The sequence below is a fragment of the Molothrus aeneus genome, chromosome 14 (genome assembly GCF_037042795.1).
Source record: "Molothrus aeneus isolate 106 chromosome 14, BPBGC_Maene_1.0, whole genome shotgun sequence".
Classification (NCBI taxonomy): domain Eukaryota; kingdom Metazoa; phylum Chordata; class Aves; order Passeriformes; family Icteridae; genus Molothrus; species Molothrus aeneus.
In genome coordinates, this window is record NC_089659.1 from 4,331,349 (window position 1) to 4,355,094 (window position 23,746).

The window sequence follows — 23,746 nt, forward strand, 5'->3', positions numbered from 1 at the left end:
GAGCAATCTGACCCAAGAATTCTTTCTAAGATAAAGAAGAATTAGTGGCAAGCATCACGCAAAATCAGTTGAATAAATATGTATAAACCTATTGTAAAATTGCATGCATATGTATTTAAGAAAGAGATAAAAAAAGATCTGAAGCTCCCAGAACTACACACGTCATTTTAAAAGAACGATTCCCACATGTGTCCAGCACTGTAATAAACAAACCAACTTTACAACTTTCACAAAAGTTGTAGAGTTTGTTTGTTTCTGCAAATTATATGTACATAGAGATGTATATAGTGTATGTATACATATATAAATTAAATAGCGATATATTTAAGAACTCTCTGTGTTAATAATTTAATAAAAATACGTCAGGACACACAGGCTGAGGCGCTGTTTCCCCCGGTCCCCCTCACCTGCCGCTCCGCCAGCCCTGGCTGCCCGCGGCGCCTCTCTCGGGGCTCCTACCGGCCGCGGCCGCTGCCCCGCTCGCTGCCCGCCGTGCCCCGGCCCCACTGCCCGCCCTGTCCCGCCATTCCCGGTACCGGGGGGCCGGCTCGGGCTCGGGGCCGGGGCCAGGCCCCGCTGCCGCTCCCGCCATGGCGCTTGAACGGCCCGCGCTCTTCCGGGGCACCGCGCATGCGCACATGGGCGGCGCCAGCAGCCCGCCCGCCCCGCGGCACCGGCAGCGCGGAAATTCCGCTCATTCCTACCCAAAATACCCATTGCTGCCCAAACCGCTGCTCCAAACGTTACACAACGGAAGAGTTAAAGCCAGCAAGGTTTTCTTTCTGACAGCAGCATTAAACGTGACACACCGGTCAAATCAAACTGGCAAACCAAAGCTTTATTTTTTTTTTAAAGTCTTTGCTACAGTACCTAGGACTGCACCCCTATACATAATTAACAATCATTCCTGAAAGATCTGTATTTGGCACCAGTTTGTGTTCACCTCAAACACCTGTGGGAAAGATTAATTTCAAATCAAATTTGGTTTTTTAACAGAACAGGAGCTGCCATCATGAAGCCAATTAGCTGAATTATTGGAGAAGCTTAAAAAACAAAACAAAACAACAAAAGTCCTTATCTTAACCAACACATTACAGAGAGAGCTCCAAAACAGAGGTCAAACATTAAAAGGCTGATATAGGCTCAAGTGGTTTATAAAACCTATAAAAAAAGACTACACCAGCACATACGCCCTTTCAGTCCACGCAGTTTAGAAATTAACACAGGGAGCAACTCGCTAGCTGGAAATCTTGTCATGGGAGAACCACATATATACCAACAGGAGTACCCAAAATCAAATGTTAAAACGCTCCAATTCCCAATCCACGTAAAAGGAGAGAGGTTTGTAGGAAGATTAAATCAATCCATGATAGCATAAACTGGTCGGGCAGTTCAAACTTCCCCCAGCAACCACTTTGTCACTCATACACACAGGCTCACATGTACACGGCTCAATCCCATTCAAATTCCTCATGGAATAAAAGGATCCCAGGCTCTATTGAGTCTTTCCCTATCATGCAAGAAATAAGTCTGGCTGTGCTTTAATCACCATCATGTATTACTTCAGCCACAGAGTACCAGGCAGATTAAGTAGAAATGCACAGTTTTTAGCTGATCATCTCTGCACAAGTGTTGGAGAGGCTCAGTTCCTGGAGAGTTCTGGAGGGCAGGCCCAGTGTGTCTCTGTTCATGCAGACTCGCTGGCCTCCACGGCTTTGATCATGTGGTCGGGTTTGTTGCCCGCAGCGTAGTGATCCCACATCTGCAGGTACAGCCGCTCCAGGTCCGTTGTGTACTGCTTCGTGTTGAACAAAGGGCTGGATATTCTCTGCTTCCAGACTTTGCCACGGATTTTTTTCAGGCTACAAAGGGGAGTTAAAGCAGTCATGAGACGTTCCAGACAACACATCATACTGTTTACCCCTGAAACCTGCTGTTTACAGCTAACCCAGAACTGTCTGTACAACTGTTTCAAAAACAACTGCTCCCCCACCTCCACCAAATTCCTGTTCTATCTCCTCTAATTTCTGATACAGACCAGCACAATTACTTCAAATCAGAAAAGCTGCAACATTAACTTGCTGCATTATCTGTAGGGCAGTAACACAGCATGATTTTAATTTGAAGTGACAAACTGCTCTATCTTCCATTTAAAAAGAACAAAATGTTAACTGTTTCTTCCGTTTCTTCAGAATTGTTACTCAGTTGGGAGTGCTGTTAAGTTACCATAAAAGCAGAAGCTGATTTAACTGCAACACAAGACACCTCCAGAAGAGGATTGCCCAGCTATTTTACATATAAAATATCGGCAGGATTAAAACTACTGATATCTGAGCACTGTGCCCAAATACAGTACTCTGCATTCTTGATGCTCCCACATTAGAGAGTCTAAGTTTGCTTACTATTCCAGGTCAGTTCCCAGTTTCACAGCAATATCCTCATACTCCTGTCTGCTTTTTGCAATGAGCTCAAGACAACCCAGGCAAGTGAGCTGTGAGGCAGCAACTCGTGAGGCAAGAGTCTCGCCTGAAGAAAAGAAAGTAAAAGGCACATCAAAACCAACAAAAACAACCAGGAATGAGTTTATCAAGTATCTTATCACACAGGAGCCAGGAGCTACTTTCCTTCTGCCTCTACAAAAGGCACAGTTTGTTGTGTTTGCTGTTACTAAAAAATTACTAATATTCCAAGCCATGTATTCAGTGTAGGTTCCCTGCTGCATTACCTGGCATAGTGACCATTGGAGTCCCAGCCCAGAGCACATCCATGCCAGTTGTGTGCCCATTGCAAAGGGGAGTGTCCAGACAAACATCAGCCAACTGCCCTCTCCTCACATGCTCTTCTTTGGGGGCAACAGGGGAAAAGATGATTCGGTTTTGGGCAAGGCCCAAGTTTTGTGCGTACTGCTGGATATTGGGCTCTCCTACAGCTGGGAAACGCAGCAGCCACAGCACACTGTTGGGAACTCTTTTTAGGATCTGTAACAAAAATAAAAAGAAAATACAGGAAGTTCAGAGAAGAATATTTACTTTTCTAAACAAGAAATTGTCACATACTAAAATGAAGTGGAAGGCGTCATCATTCTTTGAGGTATAGAGCAGAAATTAAAGAGATCATTATTATGAATGAGATCACTGGGATTGCATTTCTGATCCCACTGAAAGAGACAGCAACTCTGAGCAACAGTGTACAGAGCACTTCCTTAAGAGAATAAGTACTGAACTTTATGATCTCATTTATTTATAGGCCCATCCTATGGAATATAAAGAAAAATTACCCTCAATTAGTTCTCAGCAATACATTGTAAGCTGGAACCTGATAGAAATATTCTCCACTCAGATTTATCAATGTACCAAATGCCAAGGCCAGTTATAACTCAATTGCAGAGACTAAGGAAATCCAAAATTATTTCACAATGGAGAACCAGCATATAAGCTGTCCCAAACATAAATTTTCACTGGCTAGATACACAGATATAATTGGAAATACATCTAAAACCCTCTATATGCTACTAACACTAGGCCCTGCAACATGAGCACTGTAAGGATTCAAATGGCTTAAGGTCAATGTTTTCCACAGAGAAGTTCACTTGGCATGAAGTTTCTGCTAACTTGAACAGCTTTGCCAGAAGTCTGACCTTAAATTTCCTACTGGATTCAGATACTCACATTAGCCCACATCTGCAAGGTGGAAGGATCAATCTTATAGAGCTGATTGAAGTTACAGTACACAACAGCATCCTCTGGTAAGCCGTACTGAGAACGGGTAGTGACAATTATAGTCCGTGGAACTTCTTCACCAGTTGCTGCTTTGTTGTTTATCTAAAATAATAATAAAAAAGGTATTGAAACACTGAAACTGCAGGAAACAAGACTATGCCCTGTGGAATTGTCCTGAGACACATTTGTTAGCATAACAAATTACTGTAAGCGTATCTTTGGTTTTATGATACAAAACAAAATTGTCTACTTACCCACAGCAAGAATTTAACTGGTATGTGTACACGCTTGTGGATGCCACAATGTTGCAACCACCAAGGCAAAAAACACTGGGCATTTTCATGCCCTTCCTATATCTCCCCGAAATTCCAAGTAACTGGAATAATTGGAAAGAAGAATCATATAAAGAGGCATTACACATGGAATCCTATCCTCCTTAATGTCACGTAATTTCCTTGAGAACAAAAATGAAATTAAAACTGAAAGACAGAAAGCAAAGCTGGGGTTTGGTTTAATTGGATTTTTGTGGTTTATTTTTGGGTGGGTTTTTTGTGTGTGTTTTTCTTTTTTAAGATAGAACACAGTAAGCACAGAACAGATAATCAATAGAAGCAGACTTGTATGTAACTGATAAGACTGTAAGGAACCAGTTGACAAGGAAAATAATGAAAATGCTGAAAATAAGACGAGTTAATGACAAACTTTTAAAAAGCCTTCACAAAGAATAGGAATATGCTAATATAAAGGAGCAGAAGATGAAGTTGGAATAATCAAGTTACCATGCAAGAGTCTTGAAGATTAGTAAAATGGAAGCAGGATTTTAAATTTTTTTTTAATGACATGCCATGATGGGATCAAAACCAGATAAACAGAGAGGCCAACACAGCTACTTAGAGCCTTTTTCCTTATATATGTGTATTTTTACATACATAGGCATTAAAAATTTAGACACTGGCATTGCAGCCAGCCACTGATGACACACTTAATGTGAATGACAATGACTCACTGTCACTGACTGTTAGAAGATGCACAATAGCTCAACAGAAGTTGGTAAATATGCTACTTATTCAGGTCACTGAGACCTCAAAAAACAGAGTGCTCAGTTCTTGTTGACCTATGCCCAAAAGTAGATGATCTCAACACAAAGAAGTGCTATATTAATGTCACTGAAAGACAGAAATCCTGGTTTAGAAGTGCACAGACAGAGGTGAGAGTTTTCCCTCTCAGTGGTGGAGTGTTAAGACAAGAATTCTCTACGATTCTCAGATGACAACTTCAGAAAAATTGCTAACAGCCTTACTGACCAAACTAAGACAAACTACTACCAACTCAAAGAAAAGTCTCAAACTATTACCAACTCAAAGAAAAGTCTAGGTTGTGAAGAACTCAAAAATAAACCAAGCTATGAGATTATGAACAGAGCAGTGGTAATAAAAGGTATCAAAATGATGCAAAAGAAGTTCCTGAGGAACTGTAAACTGAATAAAATTCACAAGATAACAAGCGATGCTAATGTCAGAATATGGCATTTCTAAAAGGAAAAAACTGTTCTGCAGTGGAAAAGTTAAATACCAGCAACTGTCACTAAAATCCCATGAACTGTTAAGCACTGAGAGGTGCTAATATAAAATTCTGGAAGATGTAAGGATATGAATAAATGTTGTTGAAATACAGTAGAATAACTATGCCTCTATTCTATTACTCAGCAATTTTTTTTTCCAACAGAAAAGCACAACTGACACTGAGTAGCAGGTCAAAAATCTTGGTAGGCTGCAAGCAATAAGGAAATCTTGCCTTCAAATTCAGAACAAGTAAATATCTTCTTTATGCAACAATAAAGAATTTCTTTGGACTTTAGATACCTCTAGATACAATTCCTCTATCTTTGGGGGGGAAGATCATCTTCCAGTACATCTGTGGCTTATAATGAGCTTCCTTCAGTATGACAACTAAAGGAATCAACATGACAGAAAACATATTTGCTTGGAGGTTTTTCTTCATTGTTATGTTAAATAATACATATATAACATAAACACCAAGAGAACAGTGTCCTGAAGTGCCTCACCTGAGTAGTTGCTAATCCATTACTGATGTTGAAGCCGTTGATAGTAATCTGAATTTGCCCACGGTTTATCATCTCAATCACAGCCTCTGCAATGGTGTTCATAGGGATCACTGGCATGCTGAGGGCGGCATTGCCATCGGCGTTGTCACAACTGTCAGGACACTTCATCTGAGACAAATCACACAGGGATCAGAGGCAGCTCTACCTGCAGTCAACCAGGATTGTACACAAACAAGAGCAGCTCTCACCTTAACGATCTTGACATCAGGAAGGCTGTCCAGGAATGCCTTCAAGTCAATGCCATTCAAAACAATCCTGTTATCATAAATATGACCATTGGACTTGAAATCAATGACTGCTTTTTTCTGTCAAAAGAAAAGATTTCAAGAAGTTACAAGACCCCTTACCAATACTATACCAAGTGCCATTTCATAGATACCTATGGAAAACACTTTTCCTGCCCTATCTTCCAACGTACCTTCAGATGGGGGAACATGTTGGCATGGTCTCCAATAAAGAAAGTGTTTGGCATGTAAGCTAATTTCTCTGAATACTGCTCAGCCACCTCAACTGGTGAAGTTTCTTTGTCCGTGATGATATAGTCCATGAACAATGCCCCACTGGTTCCAGGATACCCTAGCCACATTGCCTAAAAAACAAGAAAGCAAAGCTTCAGTTCCATTTGCCACATACAGGTTCAAGCTCCTTCTTGTGCTTTACCAACTGAAGATCAACCCCTAACTCCAAACTTTACCTACCAAGACAGTGAACAGCTCAAATATGCTCTAAAATTGATCTCTCAAGCAAATTTTCCCTACAATATGCAGCTTGAAGCCAACCATCAGTGATTACAGCTTCTCTCACCTGAGACAACTCCTTTAGTCTAGAATGACTCTGATTAAGGTTTCTCTCCCATTCTCTTTCCATAGGCATTTTAGAAAATCCTTAGTCAAAAAAATCCCCCCCAAAAAACTCTGACACTGATTCTGGCTTACTAAGAGCCATGTAACTTAGTTACCTGAATAGGTGCTGGTCTCAGGGCAAACAATTCATTTCGGGCTCCTTTGGTGTAGCCATTCATGTTAATGAGAATGTGAATCCCGTCCTGATGGATGCGGTCTGCTGCTTTTCCATTACATGGTATCTAAGAATAAATAAATAAATACATAATTTTTTGTTTTCAGTCTCTCAGCAATAAATGTGGTTAGTCATCAGTGTAACAATGGATAGATGCCCACTTCATAATTTAATTTAGGCGAGACTTAAATCTTGTTAATCCTGGTTTTACAGAAGCATAAATCCTCAATGCAGTAGAGCTGAGTAGCAGTAAAACAAAAGCTAAAGGCTAGAAACTGACATTATAGAAACCAGAACACCCTCCCCACACCCACTCCTCTAAGGCTAATTAGTAATTAAAGCTGACATAGGGCAAGTGACACGTTCACAAACTAAGGTAGTACAGAAGATCAAAATGAAGACCAAGAATAAGCCAGTTAACTACACTACAGGGCTCTGCCTTGACTTCTGTGTATACTGAAATCTTGGTCAGTTTTCACACTGAACCTAAGGCAAGCTTAAGTGTATCTGCAGTTGTGATATCTTGACTTCTCCATGACATTTAAATATGACTTATCTTGAGACTTAATGTGAGAGTTATTAAATATTGATGTTACTTTTTAATAATCAGAGGTCACAAGATAACCACACATCTGAAGTAGGGCATAATGCCAATACAACTACAAATTCCAAATTCTCAAGACTAACAGCCTAATTCAAGAAATTAGAGAAACCACAGATTCTCTTTCTTTATTTAGAAAAATTTAGGTTTGCTAGAAGGTCAATGCATAAAACAAGCTCACCTGAGATAAGTCAATGAAATGATTTGCTTCAGCCATCACTTTTACACGGAAGTTTGTCCCATCATCAGGACTCAGGGCATAACAGAATACCTAAAATATAAGGCACCAAAAAGTGAGTATCTGTGACAACTTGTCCATAAAACAACTGTGCTATATTGCGATTTTAAATTACATCTAGTTTCACACAAATCATAGTTATTTACATGGCATTTACCAGTTGAGAAAAGAAGCCAAGAAAGCGGCACTGGGCGATTTTTGACACATTTGAACCAGGCCTAGTTCTGTGCCAGAGAATGGCATTGTGTCCTGCACAGACATATATCCAATCTTCTCATCAGTGCAAGGCAAAGTAACCTTAACAGACAGATCTGCATAAGAATTAGATCTCTAAGAATGCCTTCAAGTCACCTCTGACTCTGTAATTAGTGAGAATCATAACTATGAATCAGGTTGAATAGACAAGCCAAGCCTCAGGAGCCTCAGGGAAGCTTTTAACAGTGACTGGTTCTCCCAAGTAGGAAACGACAAGTCTATCTGAAAACAGCACTTCATATTGGTAAAGGAGAATGATTTGGGCTGAAGAACTCTTCAACCCATAAAAAAAAACCCAGGAAGGAAAAATTTGCTCTTTCCTTGTTTAATTGCTTGCACCAAGGCAAAAAAAAAAAGTGCCACTTATAGGCATATTTAAAGCTTTAAGCATGCCATATTTATTTTTACCTCAAATTTGTCTGGGTTATGCATGCCTGGAATTGACTGCATTAGGTGTGAGGTTGGATGGTTTCCAAAATCAGAGCTCACGTAGCCAATACGAAGTCGACCTTCACTGGCCTTCAAATCCTTGGGATGCTCATATGGTGGCTTGTGAAGAACATTAATCTGCCAAGAAAACACACAAGTGTTAAAAACTCAGGAACTAAAATCTAAACAAAGGGACAAAGCCCCCCTAGGAGTTTGCAGAATGAACCTTATCCCACATTCAAGCAAGCAGTCATGGACATCTGCTGTTCCAAACCTGTGCTCTACGTATTCCACTGGAGCCAAGTGCAGTGCCCACACACTGTGTCACAAGATGTGATGTCTCTGCTCTCACACAAATACAGACACCACTAGCACATTTCTGCTTCTTTAACAGTTTCAGTATTCCACCCCAATTATTAAATATCCTGATACCACACCATGATCCTCAGGAAGTTCTCAAACCACAAGTCACTGGTAACCAGAACAGCATTGCTGTAAGGCACCACAGCATTTGTTCTGTTCTTTGCTCTCCATCTTGCCCAGGCATCAGCTTGCAACCACTATCTCTGACAGGATGATCAGGCTACTCAGACAAGTCACTTTGACAAAGTGTTATCTTCCATTAGTTAACTGGACCCTCCCACCAGCTGACAGCACATTTTCAATTATAAATGGCAACCCGCACAAGTAGTCTGTCTCAAAACTCACAAGCACTAATAGCTATGAACATTACATCCCACCTCTTCACATGCCAGTGACTCAGAAAGCTTACAAAGGCTAATACTGACAAATCAGAGTATTAGATTTTGAATAGGAACAGGCAAAGCCTCAAAGGACTTCAATCAACAACTGGCCTGTATAGAACTTCCTACCTTGTCCAAACAGAGATTTCCATGTCTCTCAGCAATTGCCTTCCTAAAACTGTGAGAAAGGGGATACAGCATGCTATGATGTGGGTGTACAGAAGGCAGCCTGTTTTTCTCCAGCTGATCAGCTACAATGCTGACCAGCTTCTTCATTCTTTCATCATAGTCTGTCCAGTCACAGACAATCTATAAAAGAAGGAAAAACAAAGATTACGACAACAGTTTCCCCCAGCCTATATCAGTTATTTCAGAGGTTGAGATTAACGTTTCTTCCAAAAAGGGAAGTGAGAACTTCTGTAATTACTGTTAATGACTGTATAATCTTATCTTCTGATTTAAGACTGAAGTCTGACTCTTTACATTTAAATTAGTAATCTCCTGCAGAGGAATCCTAAGAATCACAATCAAAGCCTCATCTTCCTCACCTGCAAACAGTGGGCCAAGTTGCAATAGGCATCTGGGAAATCAGGTTTCAGTTTCAGAGCAGTACGGTAAGAGGCAATGGCTTCTGGTATATTCCCTGAATCCTGTGAAGATACAGAAATGAGTCAGCAGGTAAAAATATCCTCAGGGTAACTACTCACAGTGCCCCACCACGCTCTTAGAAGAGTGAATCATTCGCATGTGGTACCTTGTGAATCGAGGCCAGGTTGCTGTGGGCATCAGCAAAAGCTGGGTTTATCTGAATGGCACGGGTGTAGCACTGCAGAGCTCCTTGAACATCCTGCATCTCCTTCAAAGTGTTTCCCATATTAGAATAAGCATCTGCAAATGTGGGGCTGATTCTGAAAAATAAACATAATATGTCATGAACAAGAAAAGCTCCTCTTCCAACAAGAAAACATGCTCATATCCAGACTTTTCCATTTGAAGAGCAACTATGGAAATTACAACACATGACTAAGTCACCTTCCATACAAATCCAGGCACTTTCCCATTAGGAAAGGCTGGGACTCTTACAGAGAGTATCCATTTACCTAATAGCCTCTTTGTAATGCATCAGAGCTTCCTGTAACTTTCCCTGCTGTTGCAGAACGCTTGCTAAGTTCGAATGCGCTGCAGCAAACTCTGGAAACACCTGGAAGAAAAAGAAGTTGACTCTGTCTCAAACATCACAGGAAAAATAGTTATGCATTTATATTGTATTTTCTTACTTTTTTTTTAGAGAGAGGGGGAAAAAAACCTCTGTCCTGTTACACATTCCCAAGATGAAGCACCCACCTCTCCCCCTCACACCCAAGTGTACCTCAAGAGCCTTCCGATAAAGACGCACAGCTTCCTCGATATTGCCCTGCTCCCGCTTGATGTTTGCCAGATTGTTGAGTGAGTCTGCATGAGTGGGACAAAGTCGAAGGGCTGTGTTGTAGCATTCTTCTGCTTCTACCACCTTCAAAAAAAAGGGGCATTGTTAACATTTATTGTTATTTTTATATTTATTTTGTGTTGTATATTATTATTTATAACATTACATTTATTGTAAAAGCACTGTTTATGAAAAGTCATTCTACAATCACTTTTAAAAGGTTCAAAATGGAGATTTCCTCAAATATTCTTCCTTTTAAGTGAGGTTAATGTCCATCTTAACCACTTGCTCAACAACTTAACAAACTGGTGACAGCTGGTGTCTATTAAAAAAGCATTCACTGTAATTTTAAGAAGAAAAAAGTGCTCCTTACACTGCCTTTCTCCTTCAAGGCATTGGCCAAGTTGCAGTAGGCATCAGGGAAATGGGGCTGGAGCTCAATGGCCCTCCTGTAGGTGTCTATGGCCAGGTCTATCAGGCCCTGCTCATAGTACACACAGGCAAGGTTGCCGTGCACAACTGCGTGATTCGGGCTCAAACTCAAGGCTCGCAGGTAAGCTGCCACAGCTCTGGAACAAAATAAAGGAAAAAAGGGGTACACAATCATCAAATAAAAAAGGCAAACAATCATCCATAGAGCAGGAATTCTTTACCTTGGTACAGTGTATAGTGAATAACATTAAATCTTCTGGAAAACAAGGAAAGCTTTCAGCTACTTTTTTTTAACACTTATCATTACTAGGAAAAACCCCTTTTTTTCCTTACTCCATTTTTGCCAGTTTATTATTCAATTTTAACAAGATAAACAGTATCACATTACATCTTTATTCTCACCACTAACCTACCATTAGTTACTTGGACTTAAATCATCCCTTTGTTCAAAAATGAAATCTTTAATTATGTGCTCCTATAGCACTATATAGATGGCTGATGTATTTAAATCAAATTTCTAGGAAAACCATATATCCGTCAGTAAATCTTTAAAAGGTGATGCAAAATCTGAAATTATGGAAAAACATGCCCATTTGGTCCACTAATTCGTGGTTAAATCAGACATCACTGAGTCATTTAGACTGTGTGCAATGCAGATAATTAACCTGTTCCCTGCAAGCTTTTATTAAATCTGGGGCCACAAACCACAGCTATCAAAAATTAAAAACCAATTAACAGATGGAATATGCTACACTGCATATAAACAACACAGCCTGGATCTTTTCCCAGCAACAGAAGATTCACGTATCAGATTAGAGGTCTCAGAACAGGTTAGTTCAACAACACACCAACACTACTGCAACCCAATAATGCAATAACATGAGGCAGACATGTCAGAAATACAGAATATTCAATCAGATGTTTAGCTGAATTCCAGAATTCCAGTGTGTCTCACATAGAAGAGAAATTTTAGAAGAGACACACTTGCAAATTATGTTCTTAATCACTTAATAAAAACAGAGAAATCTAGCATTCAGGTCTTTCTTGTGCATCTTATTTTCACCCTACTCAGCCTTAATTTCCAACCTATTTTCATCAGAAACTCTTGGTTTTGACAATGCATTAAGCACAAGAAAGCAACATGAAAGAATACAGATCACTGACTTTTTTATTTTTATTTAAATAGACCAGTAGCCTGGCTTGTCTGCACTTCAAAGCCATTTGCTTGCTAAGCATAGACTTGAAGTCTTTGCTACCCCTGCTCACAGACACCTTACAGGACCATAATCTGTATCTTGATATATCTGACAAGCCACAGAGAGCAACAGTATTGATTTGCTTACCTGTCAAATATCCTTGCCTCCTTCAGAACATTTCCCAGATTGATATAAGCATCCAAAAAATTTGGGTCAAGTGTTACAGCCTGAAAATAGTTTTGAAGTAAAAGTTTTGAGCATTGAACACAAACATATTTTCTATGAAACTGAGTTGTTTGCTGCTTTTTAAAAATTGGATAAACATAATCTCTAAGTTTTTAAGACCTTATCAATAATCCAGTAAGGAAGGAAAACATACAAACCAATCACAGAGCAAAGTTATTTATCTGTAGAAGTGAAGCATGTACTACCTTCAAATTTATTCGTTTGCTTACCTATTGAGTTGCAACTACTGCAAAATAAAGTATGAAGTATTTATTTCACATTAGGCTGATCATACTTAACACTCCTGTCTACTGATGCGATGTTGTCTTTAGCTTGTTTTTAGAGAAGAAACCATAAAATCCCTTATCTGTATCCTTTACCTACTGCAAAGTAGGATAGAATTTTAAAGCTTTACCAGTGCAGGAAAACAGGCTGTTCACAAGAACAAGGAAAGAGCAAATACATCACGTGTGCAGGGAAAACTGAGTAGCCATTTAACTAAAACATCTTTGCTCCCTTCAAAACTAATAAAATGAAAAAAATCACTTAAAACTGATGAAGTTACACAAGCTGCAGTACAAAGCTACACATGAGTATCTGACAAGCCCCACTCTTACAGTCTTATGGGAACTATTAATTCCAAATTAAAATACTTCATCTATCATGGACTAGACACAGATCCAAAAAAAAAAATCTTGAGCAGCTAGACTTTTTTCTGTAGATTTAAAGCCATGAATTTCAGGAAGAAACTGTTGCCACATCTTAAATTCAGCTTTAGGGCACTGTAGAAACTTCAGAGACGAGGACAAAATTAATTACGATGCCAATTAGACACTAATTGGAAGGTCTCAGACAACTACTTAATGACACTAATCTAGAGAATTCTGAACAGTAGTGAAAAATAACCCTGGAGAAGAGGAATTAATGTGTCACTTAAAACTGTTCTTCTTAATTACTCAAAGGACAGTAATACCTGAAACAAAAATCACAATGCAAAATGATTTAAGCACCAAGTTGATTGTTACTGTCACACACAGAACATGCAAAACATCATCATCAAATCAGATTTTTAAAAAAATTTAGTCCAGGAAAGGGCTGAAGAACAATTTAAATAATTTTCTCATATTTGACATGTGTGAAGTCCTAGGGGAGTTCCAAGTGTCTCTCTCTAGTACCATACAGGCAGTTTGAAACATCAGCAAGTTTAAAAAAAACAATTAACATGAGCTGCTAACTAACAGGATCATATAAAGTTCTCCACTACCAAAATATTTATCACCTGCAAGCACACAACTGCATGTACATTTAAATCTAGCAGTGAAGCTGACTCCCTTAGGAAGTTACCTTTTCAAAGTGATGAATTGCAAGCCAAATTTCTCCTTGGGCATTGAAAACACAGCCAAGATTACTCCAAGCCACTGCAAAGTTTGGTTGAGTCTCAATTGCTTTTAAGTAACACGCCTTGGAATAGTTAAAGAAGAGAGATACAAGGGAAGGGGAATATTTGTAAAAAGAAAAAAATGAGAAAAAATAATTGTTAGTATGCCTTCTCAAACCAGCCAAAAGTGACCCTGCAGTATAGGCTAGCTTGCGCCAAAACTAATGCGCTGCAAACTGTTGTTGATCCTGCGCCAGCGCAAACCAAAACCCAGGTGCAAGCCCACCATTTTTCAGTTATGCTGGTAACAGATTAACATTCCTTCAGACACCAGACTGCCACAAAAATCATCTTAGAAACAATTCAAGTAGTTCACCAGAACATCTGCCGCCTTTAAGTGCGTAAAAATTAAAAAATTACTGTGTAAAAACAACTTTACTCTGAAACAAAATTTTCAAACACTCTAAATCTGATAGAAATTACTTTAAAAAAAAAGCAAAAAAAAAACCACTGAAAAAGATAAAAGTTTAAAGTGTGCTTTTCAAATGAGATGACACACCCCATCCATATCTTGTTTCCCAGTTTCTTCGAATACAATTCAACCTCTCCTGCAGCTTCAAAACCTCAAATGACAGGATTGCATGAAGGTTTAGGTCCCTGTAATGCAAGCGCAAGAAATCGCTGCGCATCCTACCCAGCACGGCGCCACGCTATCGCTGCGAACTGCTTGGCTCTAGTGATTGCCCCAAGGTGCAGTGAACAGCCAACCAGAATCATTAATCTACCAGACAGGCCCACACAAAACTCGCATGTTAAATTTGATGTCTGAACTCTGGAAATGCGTTCCAAGCCAATTTTTGTTCAAAAGGCTGCAGCCTGGAGCTCGGGCAGTCGCCCGATCAGAGATTAATCATCGAGTCAACCGTTCACGGGGGCTTGAATCGCACGCAATGCGCGTTACCGCTGCGCAGCCTTTGCGCTACTGCAGGATCACAGCGCATCATCAGAAGAGCAGAACGCTGCAATCCAAACAAAGAAGAAAAAAGGAAAAAAATGAACAACCGGAAGAGTTAGAAGCTTTTACTATTAACTATCTCCAATTATTTCTTTAAAAAATATTTTAATTTACTTTTACTTTATTTCTTTGATAGAATTTGTGGCTAATAGTATAAAATATTCTTACATTACTTGCTTGTAATTAAATATTTTAAGCTGTTTCTGAAGCCACAAGACAGAAGATTCAGGCATGGAGGCAAATGGTTTTGCTGTGGCAGTTACAAACCCGTTACCATATTTCTCATCATGTGACTTTTCGGTGCGTTCCTTGCTGGAAGAGGAGGAGGAGGTGTGTGTCTGCCCTAGATCCAGGCCTCGAGCTCCCTTCAGCGAGGCACCTTACGCATGGAATAGGAGGTTTCACCCACCTGAAACCTTCTAAATACAATATCAGTGGTGAAAAACCAAAAACAAGAGAGAAAATAAAACAAGATCATTAGTAAGAGTTCAACAAAGCAATTGCATTTTTTTGGATATGTCTTAACACATGGGAATGAGGATAATCTGTCTGTAACAAGGGAGACATGCAGAAGGGAGAGGGTTAATCGGGCAATTGCATACAGCAGGGACTTTTTTTTTTTGGAAGAAAGGCTCTGAAACATCTACAAAGAAATTAAATTTTAGTTCAAACTGTAAGGAATCTGCTGGCTTGATCTTTCAAATGGACTGATAACCAAAGAAACACATTGCAATTTACTCGAGATGTTTTTCCTCGTTTATTAAGTTCTCACAAAACGGAATAACACTTTCAAACTAGGTGTCTCCAGAGCTCTGAAACAAAGAAGTCAGCAACCTAAGGCAGGCGCAGTGTCTTGGCCTATACCAGTCACACTAAAGCTGCAGTGAAGTGCAATTCATGTTAGCTGTCCGCTTGGTGGGCTGAGAACCAAGTGTCTCAAAGACCGTTCAATTCTGAATGCTGCTACACAATGTTTTCAACCTGGATCCGACCAAATCAATCAGGCTGCTCTAGGGTGGTACACGCATCCAAGTTGTTCACGAGAAACAAAGCAATGTTGAATTTTGATCTGCTGGTCCCCGTTACCCCACAAAGCTCCCCACCCTCCCCAGCTGGTGCTGCAGCCAAACAGACAGCTACGCTGTTCATACACTCCACTTCTGAGCATGCGCGTGGGGCTTGGAGCGACAGCCCTGGAGCCCAGAGTGGCTCTGGTTTCTCCACACTCCTCACCCCTGCAGCGCGGACGCGTAAGGTGGCTTGTAACAAGACAATTTCTTTCTGCAATCCGAATTTGAACGTGCCAAGAATTTGAAACTCATCTTGGTGTTCGAATTGTCGGTTTAGGAAACGCACGACTGCTAGAAGCCACCTTTCCACTACAGCAAGTTTTCTTTTGATCAGTTCATTTACCAAACAAACCAGCTTTGTCCTTCCGATTTCTTTATTTTGGGGGAGGGGAGAGGGAAGACATGAAGAAAAGATATTGGGGATGGGGGTGGGGGGGTGGTGTGTGTCGCATACTGCAGCTATTATTTACTAGCCTTTCTTCCACTATCAAGGGAAGGGAAAAGTTAAAAGAATAAAAATCTTTAAAAGCCAATATTACAAGGTAACATTTGGAAAGTTTCTTCTCCACTTACAAGCCACAAAGGACTTTAGAAGAGCAGCCTTTTCAATAGCACCTGCATCGTACAGGGATCTCGAGCTAACCACAGGCTCTCTGCTTGGCACCAGCAGGCAAGCCTCAGATCTGAAGGATTGTTACTTATTTCCAGATGAAAGCATGATGGAGCCCCTGCCCAATACTTCAGAATGGTATCAGATAGTCTAGTTCAGGAGCAAGGCTTGGTAACTTTCCATTTCTTGACTTAAACCAACTTTTTAAACATGGACATGCCATATCTTGCCCTGCAACTACTCTGGGGTGTTTCAGTGCCTTCAGTTTTCAGAAGTTTCTCGGACTGTCTGTTGATCAACGCAGATTTGAAGACTTGGTGCAAAGTTCAAGTTTTCAAAACACTGATGTTTACATGTATTCTACCCAACACCTACCTTGGCTTCTTCCAAGCGACCCAGGGCTTTGAGCAGGTTCCCCAGGTCACTACGAACACAGTACAAGTCCTGAAAAATCAAAATCACACCATCAGCTTCAGGACTACAGATTCCCCACAGGTCTTCACAGAAAATTTGCAAGGAACAACCCAGTCCTCTAAAGCTTAATTTAAATTCTTAATAAATACATAACAAATGGAAATTATTTTTCTTGACCTAAGATTACAAACAACAGATAATCTGAGCAAATTTAGTACTGTGAAGAATTAAAAAGAAGTAGTATTTCAAACAATCCCTATTATACAGAAATAAAAAACTGAAAATAAATGCTCCCCCCAACAGCTTAAGTCCTTTTGCCACATGTAAGGATTTCAAGCCCCCCCCCTTTTTTTTTTAAACCACAATGCCAAACCTGTACCCACAAGATACACCATTGCCATTATGGCTTTTTAATAAGATATATAAAGTGATTTTGCTGCCTGTATCCCTAAAGAAATTTTCCTCCCTGTTTTGCCCACTAATCCATCCTTTTCCAACAGCTTTACCCCATGTTCTTGTTGTTTCATTTGTTTGAAATGAAAGCACAATCTGCAACAGCATTATCCAGCAGTAAAGACCAGAGAGAATGTAGACATTTTGTCAACACTAAAGAAAGGATCTACTAACCTAAACAAAACTCAACTCCTGAAAAAAAACCCACCATATCACATTATTCTAACCAGTGCATCCGCTAGTCACACCACTTGGCATGTTAAGTTAGACAAGTTCACAGTGGTTTAAGAACACAGAAAAATGAGGTTCAGTAAGGCTCTTGTTGGACTGGGTTTGCTCTTCCTTGTCCTACAGAAAAAGGATCTATGCACATGGGAGCAATGCTGCACTTGAAGTACTTTTTATCAAAATGTTTGACCAAAGAGCAAGCAAATACCTTTATCATGGGGACCAATACTATACAAATTTAATGAGCATGATGCAAAATAAACAGAGGACAGCAGTCTGTTTACTAAAAATGTCAATGTGAAACAGTTACAACCAAAAATCTATACACCAGATCAATCTTATAGGAGTCACTTATAGACAGTTTCAGCCTATAAAACCTAAACTGATGCTCCTGTAAATGAGCCCACAAAGGAAATCTAACCCAGTCTACAGCAGAAATCTTACCAAGGCAATGCTCATCACCATCAAATTTCTGACTTTGTGATAAAGTAATACCTGGTGATTTTCCAAGATCTCACATTCAAGTCTAAGCATCAATTCTCTCACTATAGTACTACCTTAAAGCACATAAAGCTAAATAGGAGGCCATTCACTGAAGCTTCTGCCTTCAGAAAAGAAAAACCAAACCTTGCTTATCTTTTATCTAAAACATTAAGTATGTTCCATATAGAGAAAAGCAACCAACCAGCAGCCCCTACTGCAATACACAATTTCTTGTGACAAAAGCCTCTCAAAGATCCTTAAAAATAGTATTAACTGCTTAATTTAGTTTATGGTATACAAGTTGGAAGGGTTATCTATTGTTCATGCTTTGAAAGCTGCTACTTTTGTGTCCTCAGGCAGTAATAAAGAATGGACTTTTCTAAAATAAAGCATTACTTACAGGATTGTACTGAAGGGCAGACACATATGCCTGTACTGCTCCTTCCATATCACCTGCAGCTACGAGTGCAGCAGCCAAATTAATATATCCATCAATGAAATCTGGTTTGAGGCGCAGTGCATGTCTGTAATGCTCAATTGCTTCCTGCAGCTGTCCACGCTCCTTGTACACATTGCCTAGATTTGAATAGGCTTCAGCCAACAGGGGGTTCTGTTTGATTGCCAAAGTGCTGAAGTGAGCAGACCTGGAGAAAACAGACCAGTTAGCAAATAAGAAACCATGACCCAAAACCAAACCAAAACCACCCAAACAAACCCACCCTTGACATTCAGTGTTTGTCTGTTTATCTAGTTACTCTAGTGAACATCCATGCTTAGGTGAGCCAAACATACAGCCAGCAAATCTGGATTTACAGAGCTGTCCTGTGTCTTTATCCTCCCACTTTAAACTCCCATCGCCCTGGTTCCCATCTTAGGCTGTACTGAACAAAGACAGCTCTCATTTACAGTCAGAAGGGTTCAAGTTGCCTCATCAAACCTGAGCTCAATACACTTGAAAAAAACACTACAGGAATCCCTCTTCCAACATCTGTATGTGTTAAGCAGTGCTCCACTAGATATTCTTTTCAAGCAGCAGGACATGACTTACATGTAAAATTCTGTATCCCCACTCATTCTGTTTTCCCTTTCTGAACTACTACAACTTGAATCAGAAGACTATATAAAAAATCTGAGTCAAAAGTTCTTACTTGCTTCACCAGCAAACATGAATTTACAGCTAGAACAAGTGAAATTCAAAATGCTAGAGGCACAGAGAGCAAGATCAGGAACAGGCAAGCAGAAAGAACAAAGAAACAAGTTTCAGATCAAAAAACTGCTTTAACTAAACATGTTGTTGTGCAGGAAAGAGTCTTACAACTTACAGAAAAATACCCCAAACCACAAACCCTTAGACTGTAGGTGGAATGAACATTACACATGTAAATCCTGCCAGTACACACCAACGTGGCTGATGTTCCAATGTTAATTAATATGTTCAATATTAAAATAATACGCCAATAATGGCAAGGCCTCCTGTTTGTTGTAAAGCTGATGAGTCCAAGCAAAATTCCACAGGGAAGAAACTCACCTGTCCAATCGGCGACACTGGAAGTGAATGGATGACAGTAACAAAAGCACACCAGTGTTATCAGGCTCCTGCCTCCAGAGCTGCATGCAGTGCCTCTCTGCTGCTTCAAAGTCTCCTGCCTGATACTCACGATGAGCCAACTCCGCTAACCCTTGGAAGGAAAGCATACGTTTCGTTGGTTCTGGAGAATCACCAAAACATTTAAAGGGGGAAAACAAAAAGTTAGATGATGGGAACAAAACAAAAACAAAACAAAACAAAACAATGAAAAAAAGATGTACACAACTAATGGATAAAAATGTTTGAAATTATATGAAACACTACAGCAGGTGACAGTTGGGATTCTAAGATCTTATCTGTACCAGCCCTTGACTCCATCAGCTAATAATAGCAAAAATGCAGACTGTAACGACTGTGAATATTTGCAATTTAATCATTTCCATTATTCTGAAAGAGACTCCTGTCATGATATGATATTTTAGTTCCTTCCTAACACTGGAATTGCTGCTAACAGAACAATGACTCTCCTCACTCCTCCCCACAACTGAAAATCCTATGCTTTGCTAAGTACAAAAAAAGTTCTAACAATTTCATAGGGAAATGAAGGACAGGAGACAAAGACTTTAATAAAGGACTTGAACAGAAGAAAGTTTTGCTGTGCAAGTAGTGAAAACTCTTTAAAAAAAAGGCAAAAAAAGCACAATGGGTAACATTCATTGAATCCTGCCTACTCCTATCTTTCCTCAGAGGAGTCAAAATCCCTTCACAGAAAAAAAAATGGTCTTGGAACAACAATATCTGATGAAAGACAAACACACACTTCAATGATTATGCAACTGGCCTACAGGAGGAACCATTAAACAGACAGGGTACAGGAAAGGAGTTACTGCTCCTGGAGGTTTAGCTGGAACAGGAGTGACAAAACAATTTTATTATTTAATACCCAACTGTGGAGAATGAAATACTTAAATGAAACACCACCTGTTTTAGGCAAAACAACCAGAAGTGAGAGAAGTAAAATTTCTTACAAATAAGCAAGTGCAACTTGGAAAAACCCACAACCATTCATCGTAGAAAGAAGTGCTGGCCTTCAAATTCTGCCTTTATACCAACAACTCTTACTATTAAAATGTTAGATTACTGCAAGTATCTCTCATTTTTCCTCCTGTACTCTGCAGCCCCTTCATTCCATTCATTATACATTTCCCACCTCATCCTAGTTTTAAAATCTGGAATCTAAATGAAACAGATAAACCTTTCCTAATACAAGAAAGCACCTCAATAGCTGAGCCTACATTTTTGTAGTGAGGTAGTACAAAATACAAAAGTTCATGCTTTTGTGAGAACTTTAAAGACAGCCAAAATAATCATAAAGAGAATACGTACAGATTTACTATCCAGTGTTTATTTTGTGAAATTGGGATTGATGCAATTTATTTAAATTACTTTCAAATTTGGGGTTTTAGCACCAGTAGGTTTTAATATAAGACTGCAAGTCCTGTACAAGCACAGTAGTTTTTCCAGACAGTGTACTGTCTCTGTCAGTGCTATAAACTGTTTCACAGTAAATTGGAACTACCACTGCTACTCTCTTTTTCAGATAATTCACAAATTAGTAACCAAGTAGCCTTATCCAGATTAGATTCCTGGTTTTCAAACCCTGACTAAGGGCAAAGTGGACTTCACGATCTGATTAAATCGAATGGCAAAGATAAAAAGGTACAACCTTTATTCAACATGAGAGAGTTGAACTGTGGCTGAAAACCACTCCACTTATAACTGGTGCTGACAGTAACTCTGGAGCACCAGCGGACCGTTCCTCACTTGGTTCCTGTGCTGTTAACAGGTTCTGCCCTTCTGGCAGTGAACGCATTTTCAACTTCCGCTGATGGTACAGAGAAACCAGAGAGAGGAAGAGCATGTCTCATGTACTCAATTTCCTCTTCAAATACATTTCAATTTCAGTAAATTTCAAAGCGAAAAAAAAAAGCAAAAAACACCCCAACCCAGAAGTGTACACTCCAAGGCTTATGCCTACAGGGAAAGAAGCTTTCAGTCACGATCTCAATGCTACATTTTGCCTATACTTAAAGCAAGAAGTCAAACTGATGTTGTAACTTCCAGGCCAAGAGAGCAAGCGGTGCAGATTTAACACCTGGGAATGTGAACTACTAACAAAAGCAACAAAAGAAGAAACACTGACACTTTTCTTTCATTTATCAAGTGTCTCTGTTTACAAAACAACCCACCCTTTGTCTCCAGCGATAAGGCAAACAGTGTAAAATTGCCAGTCATTTACCTCCAAACATTTATTTTACAAACGATTGTGAAGAAGTTCTCTGAAAAGCAGGAAGTGGACAGCCACATCAGGAAGCCCAGAATAAGTCAAACTTTCTAATACAAAGTTGGCTGGAAGTTATGCAGTGCAAAATATCCGTAAGACAGCTCATGAATGGATGCTCGCTGAATCAATTTGTAAAGAAAATAACTGCAGTGAGGAGTCACAGCCAGGAAAATCCCTTTTCGTGTCTTGCATAAATTAATTTCTGTACCTCGGCTAATTTGTGCTGCATGCTTCGACTATGACCTTGGAAAAGTCTAGTACAGTGCTGTGACAATGACCTTCCCTGAGGCTTCTAGACAATACAAGCGAAACAAAAAGCTGCACAGAACCAACAGAAAGGCGCCCAAGGCCATTTTCCCCCGACAAATACCATCCTAAGCATTTGCAATACACTCCTGCTCAACCTTGCGTTCAGACACCATCTAGTTCCAGGCAGAAGCAGTGGTTACCTCCAGCTGGGAGGTGCTGGATAGCACAGGACTCCCTCCCAGCGTGCACGTGGCTCTTTTTACCCGCAGGGATCCAGGCTACAAGAGGATGCTGCAGCCTCACTGACCACACACACACACTTCTAGCCGAGAAAGTACCAAACCAAAGGTACTGCAGCACCTTTCTGTGTCACTACCCTTTCTCTTTAGATCCCTATCTCCGCACTCCTATCCCGTCTCTTTCTCTAAAAATTCTCCTTTTCCTTCTGCTTTCCTCAAGCATCATTTAGGCTCTTCCTGCCCCTCTGGTTAGAGAAATCCCCAAAATCTGGGGGATAAAGCTGTGCTGTCCTTTCATCCTTTCAGTAAGCACAACACTTCTTTCTCTTGCTCTACAGAGAAAGTCAGATTTCTCCTCCATTCCTCAAGTTCCTAAATTTAGGGCAGGATCTTGCCTTAATACAACACGCTATCTTACTGTTGAGAAAAGCGCTTAGTGTCCGGCTATGCCACAGAATCACAGAACGGTTTGGGTTGGAAGGGACCTTAAAGATAATCTCGTTTCAATTTCACTGCCATGGGCAGGGACACCTTCCATTCGACCAGGCTGCTGAAAAAAAACTCCTGCCCAAGTGCAGCGAGCGATTCTGGGCAAACCAACACACATTTTGGGTCAGGCTTTTAGCCTACTTCGCCCTCTAACGCAGTCACCTGATAGTCTGATAAATATAGCAGCGAGCCCGCCGCACTCACACCTCCCCGGCAGCGGCCCGGGGCTGCCCACGGGCAGCGCCCACCGGAGCGCGCCCAGCACCGCGCTCGGGCCCGGGGCGCACGGAGCCCCACAAAGGTGGCGGGGGCACCCCCGCCCTGTCGCGTCTGGAAACTTCCGCCGGGCGCAGGCCGGGCGAGCGGGGAGCGGCCCCGGGGGCGAGGGCACGGCCCGGCCCCCGCTCTCCCCGGCCAGCCCGTCCCCGGGGGCGCCGCAGCGCACGGTACCTGTGCTGTCCGCCACGTTCCCCACGGAGGTCGCCATCGGGACGGGGGCCGGGGAGGCTGTGGCGGCGACGGCAGAAGGTGCGCTCGAGCCGGGCCGGGCCGAGCTGCCCGCGGTCGCGGCGCGCTGAGGCGGCGCTCCCGAAATGGCGGCGGCGGCGGTACCGAATGGCCGCGACCGGAACTATCTCCGCGGAAAAGAGTCCGGGCGGCGCCGGGCGGCGCTGGCACACGGCGAGCGGAGGGACCTGCTGGAATCGGCACGTTATCGCAGTAAAGTTATCCTTCCGCGCGCAGCGCTGCGCCAAAGGCGGCGGGACTGCGCATGCGCCGCCACCTCCCGGTACCCCCGCACGTGGCTCCGCGGAACCGGCGCTCACCGGGACAGAGAGC

At 41.1% G+C, this 23,746-nt stretch overlaps 1 protein-coding gene across 2 annotated transcripts; it reads right to left on the reverse strand.

Annotated features, from left to right (window-relative positions):
* Positions 1-812: 812 nt before the first annotated feature.
* Positions 813-23,487, reverse strand: OGT (O-linked N-acetylglucosamine (GlcNAc) transferase). Of its 2 annotated transcripts, none has more exons than XM_066559710.1 (22): positions 23,357-23,487; positions 19,586-19,736; positions 18,458-18,701; positions 16,855-16,923; positions 13,751-13,867; positions 12,329-12,408; positions 10,927-11,122; positions 10,497-10,637; positions 10,228-10,328; positions 9,882-10,035; positions 9,676-9,777; positions 9,257-9,436; positions 8,364-8,522; positions 7,644-7,733; positions 6,803-6,928; positions 6,263-6,433; positions 6,033-6,149; positions 5,785-5,952; positions 3,669-3,821; positions 2,726-2,978; positions 2,403-2,526; positions 813-1,862 (listed from the first exon to the last, which is right to left on the reverse strand). In XM_066559710.1, the coding sequence occupies exons 1-22, from the start codon at positions 23,391-23,393 to the stop codon at positions 1,688-1,690; spliced, it is 3,108 nt and encodes a 1,035-aa protein (XP_066415807.1). In that variant the 5' UTR covers positions 23,394-23,487; the 3' UTR covers positions 813-1,687. The 2 variants fall into 2 exon arrangements, with proteins under 2 accessions (XP_066415807.1, XP_066415806.1); XM_066559709.1 differs by having other exon boundaries at positions 19,586-19,766; positions 23,357-23,473.
* Between the last annotated feature and the right edge of the window lie 259 nt (positions 23,488-23,746).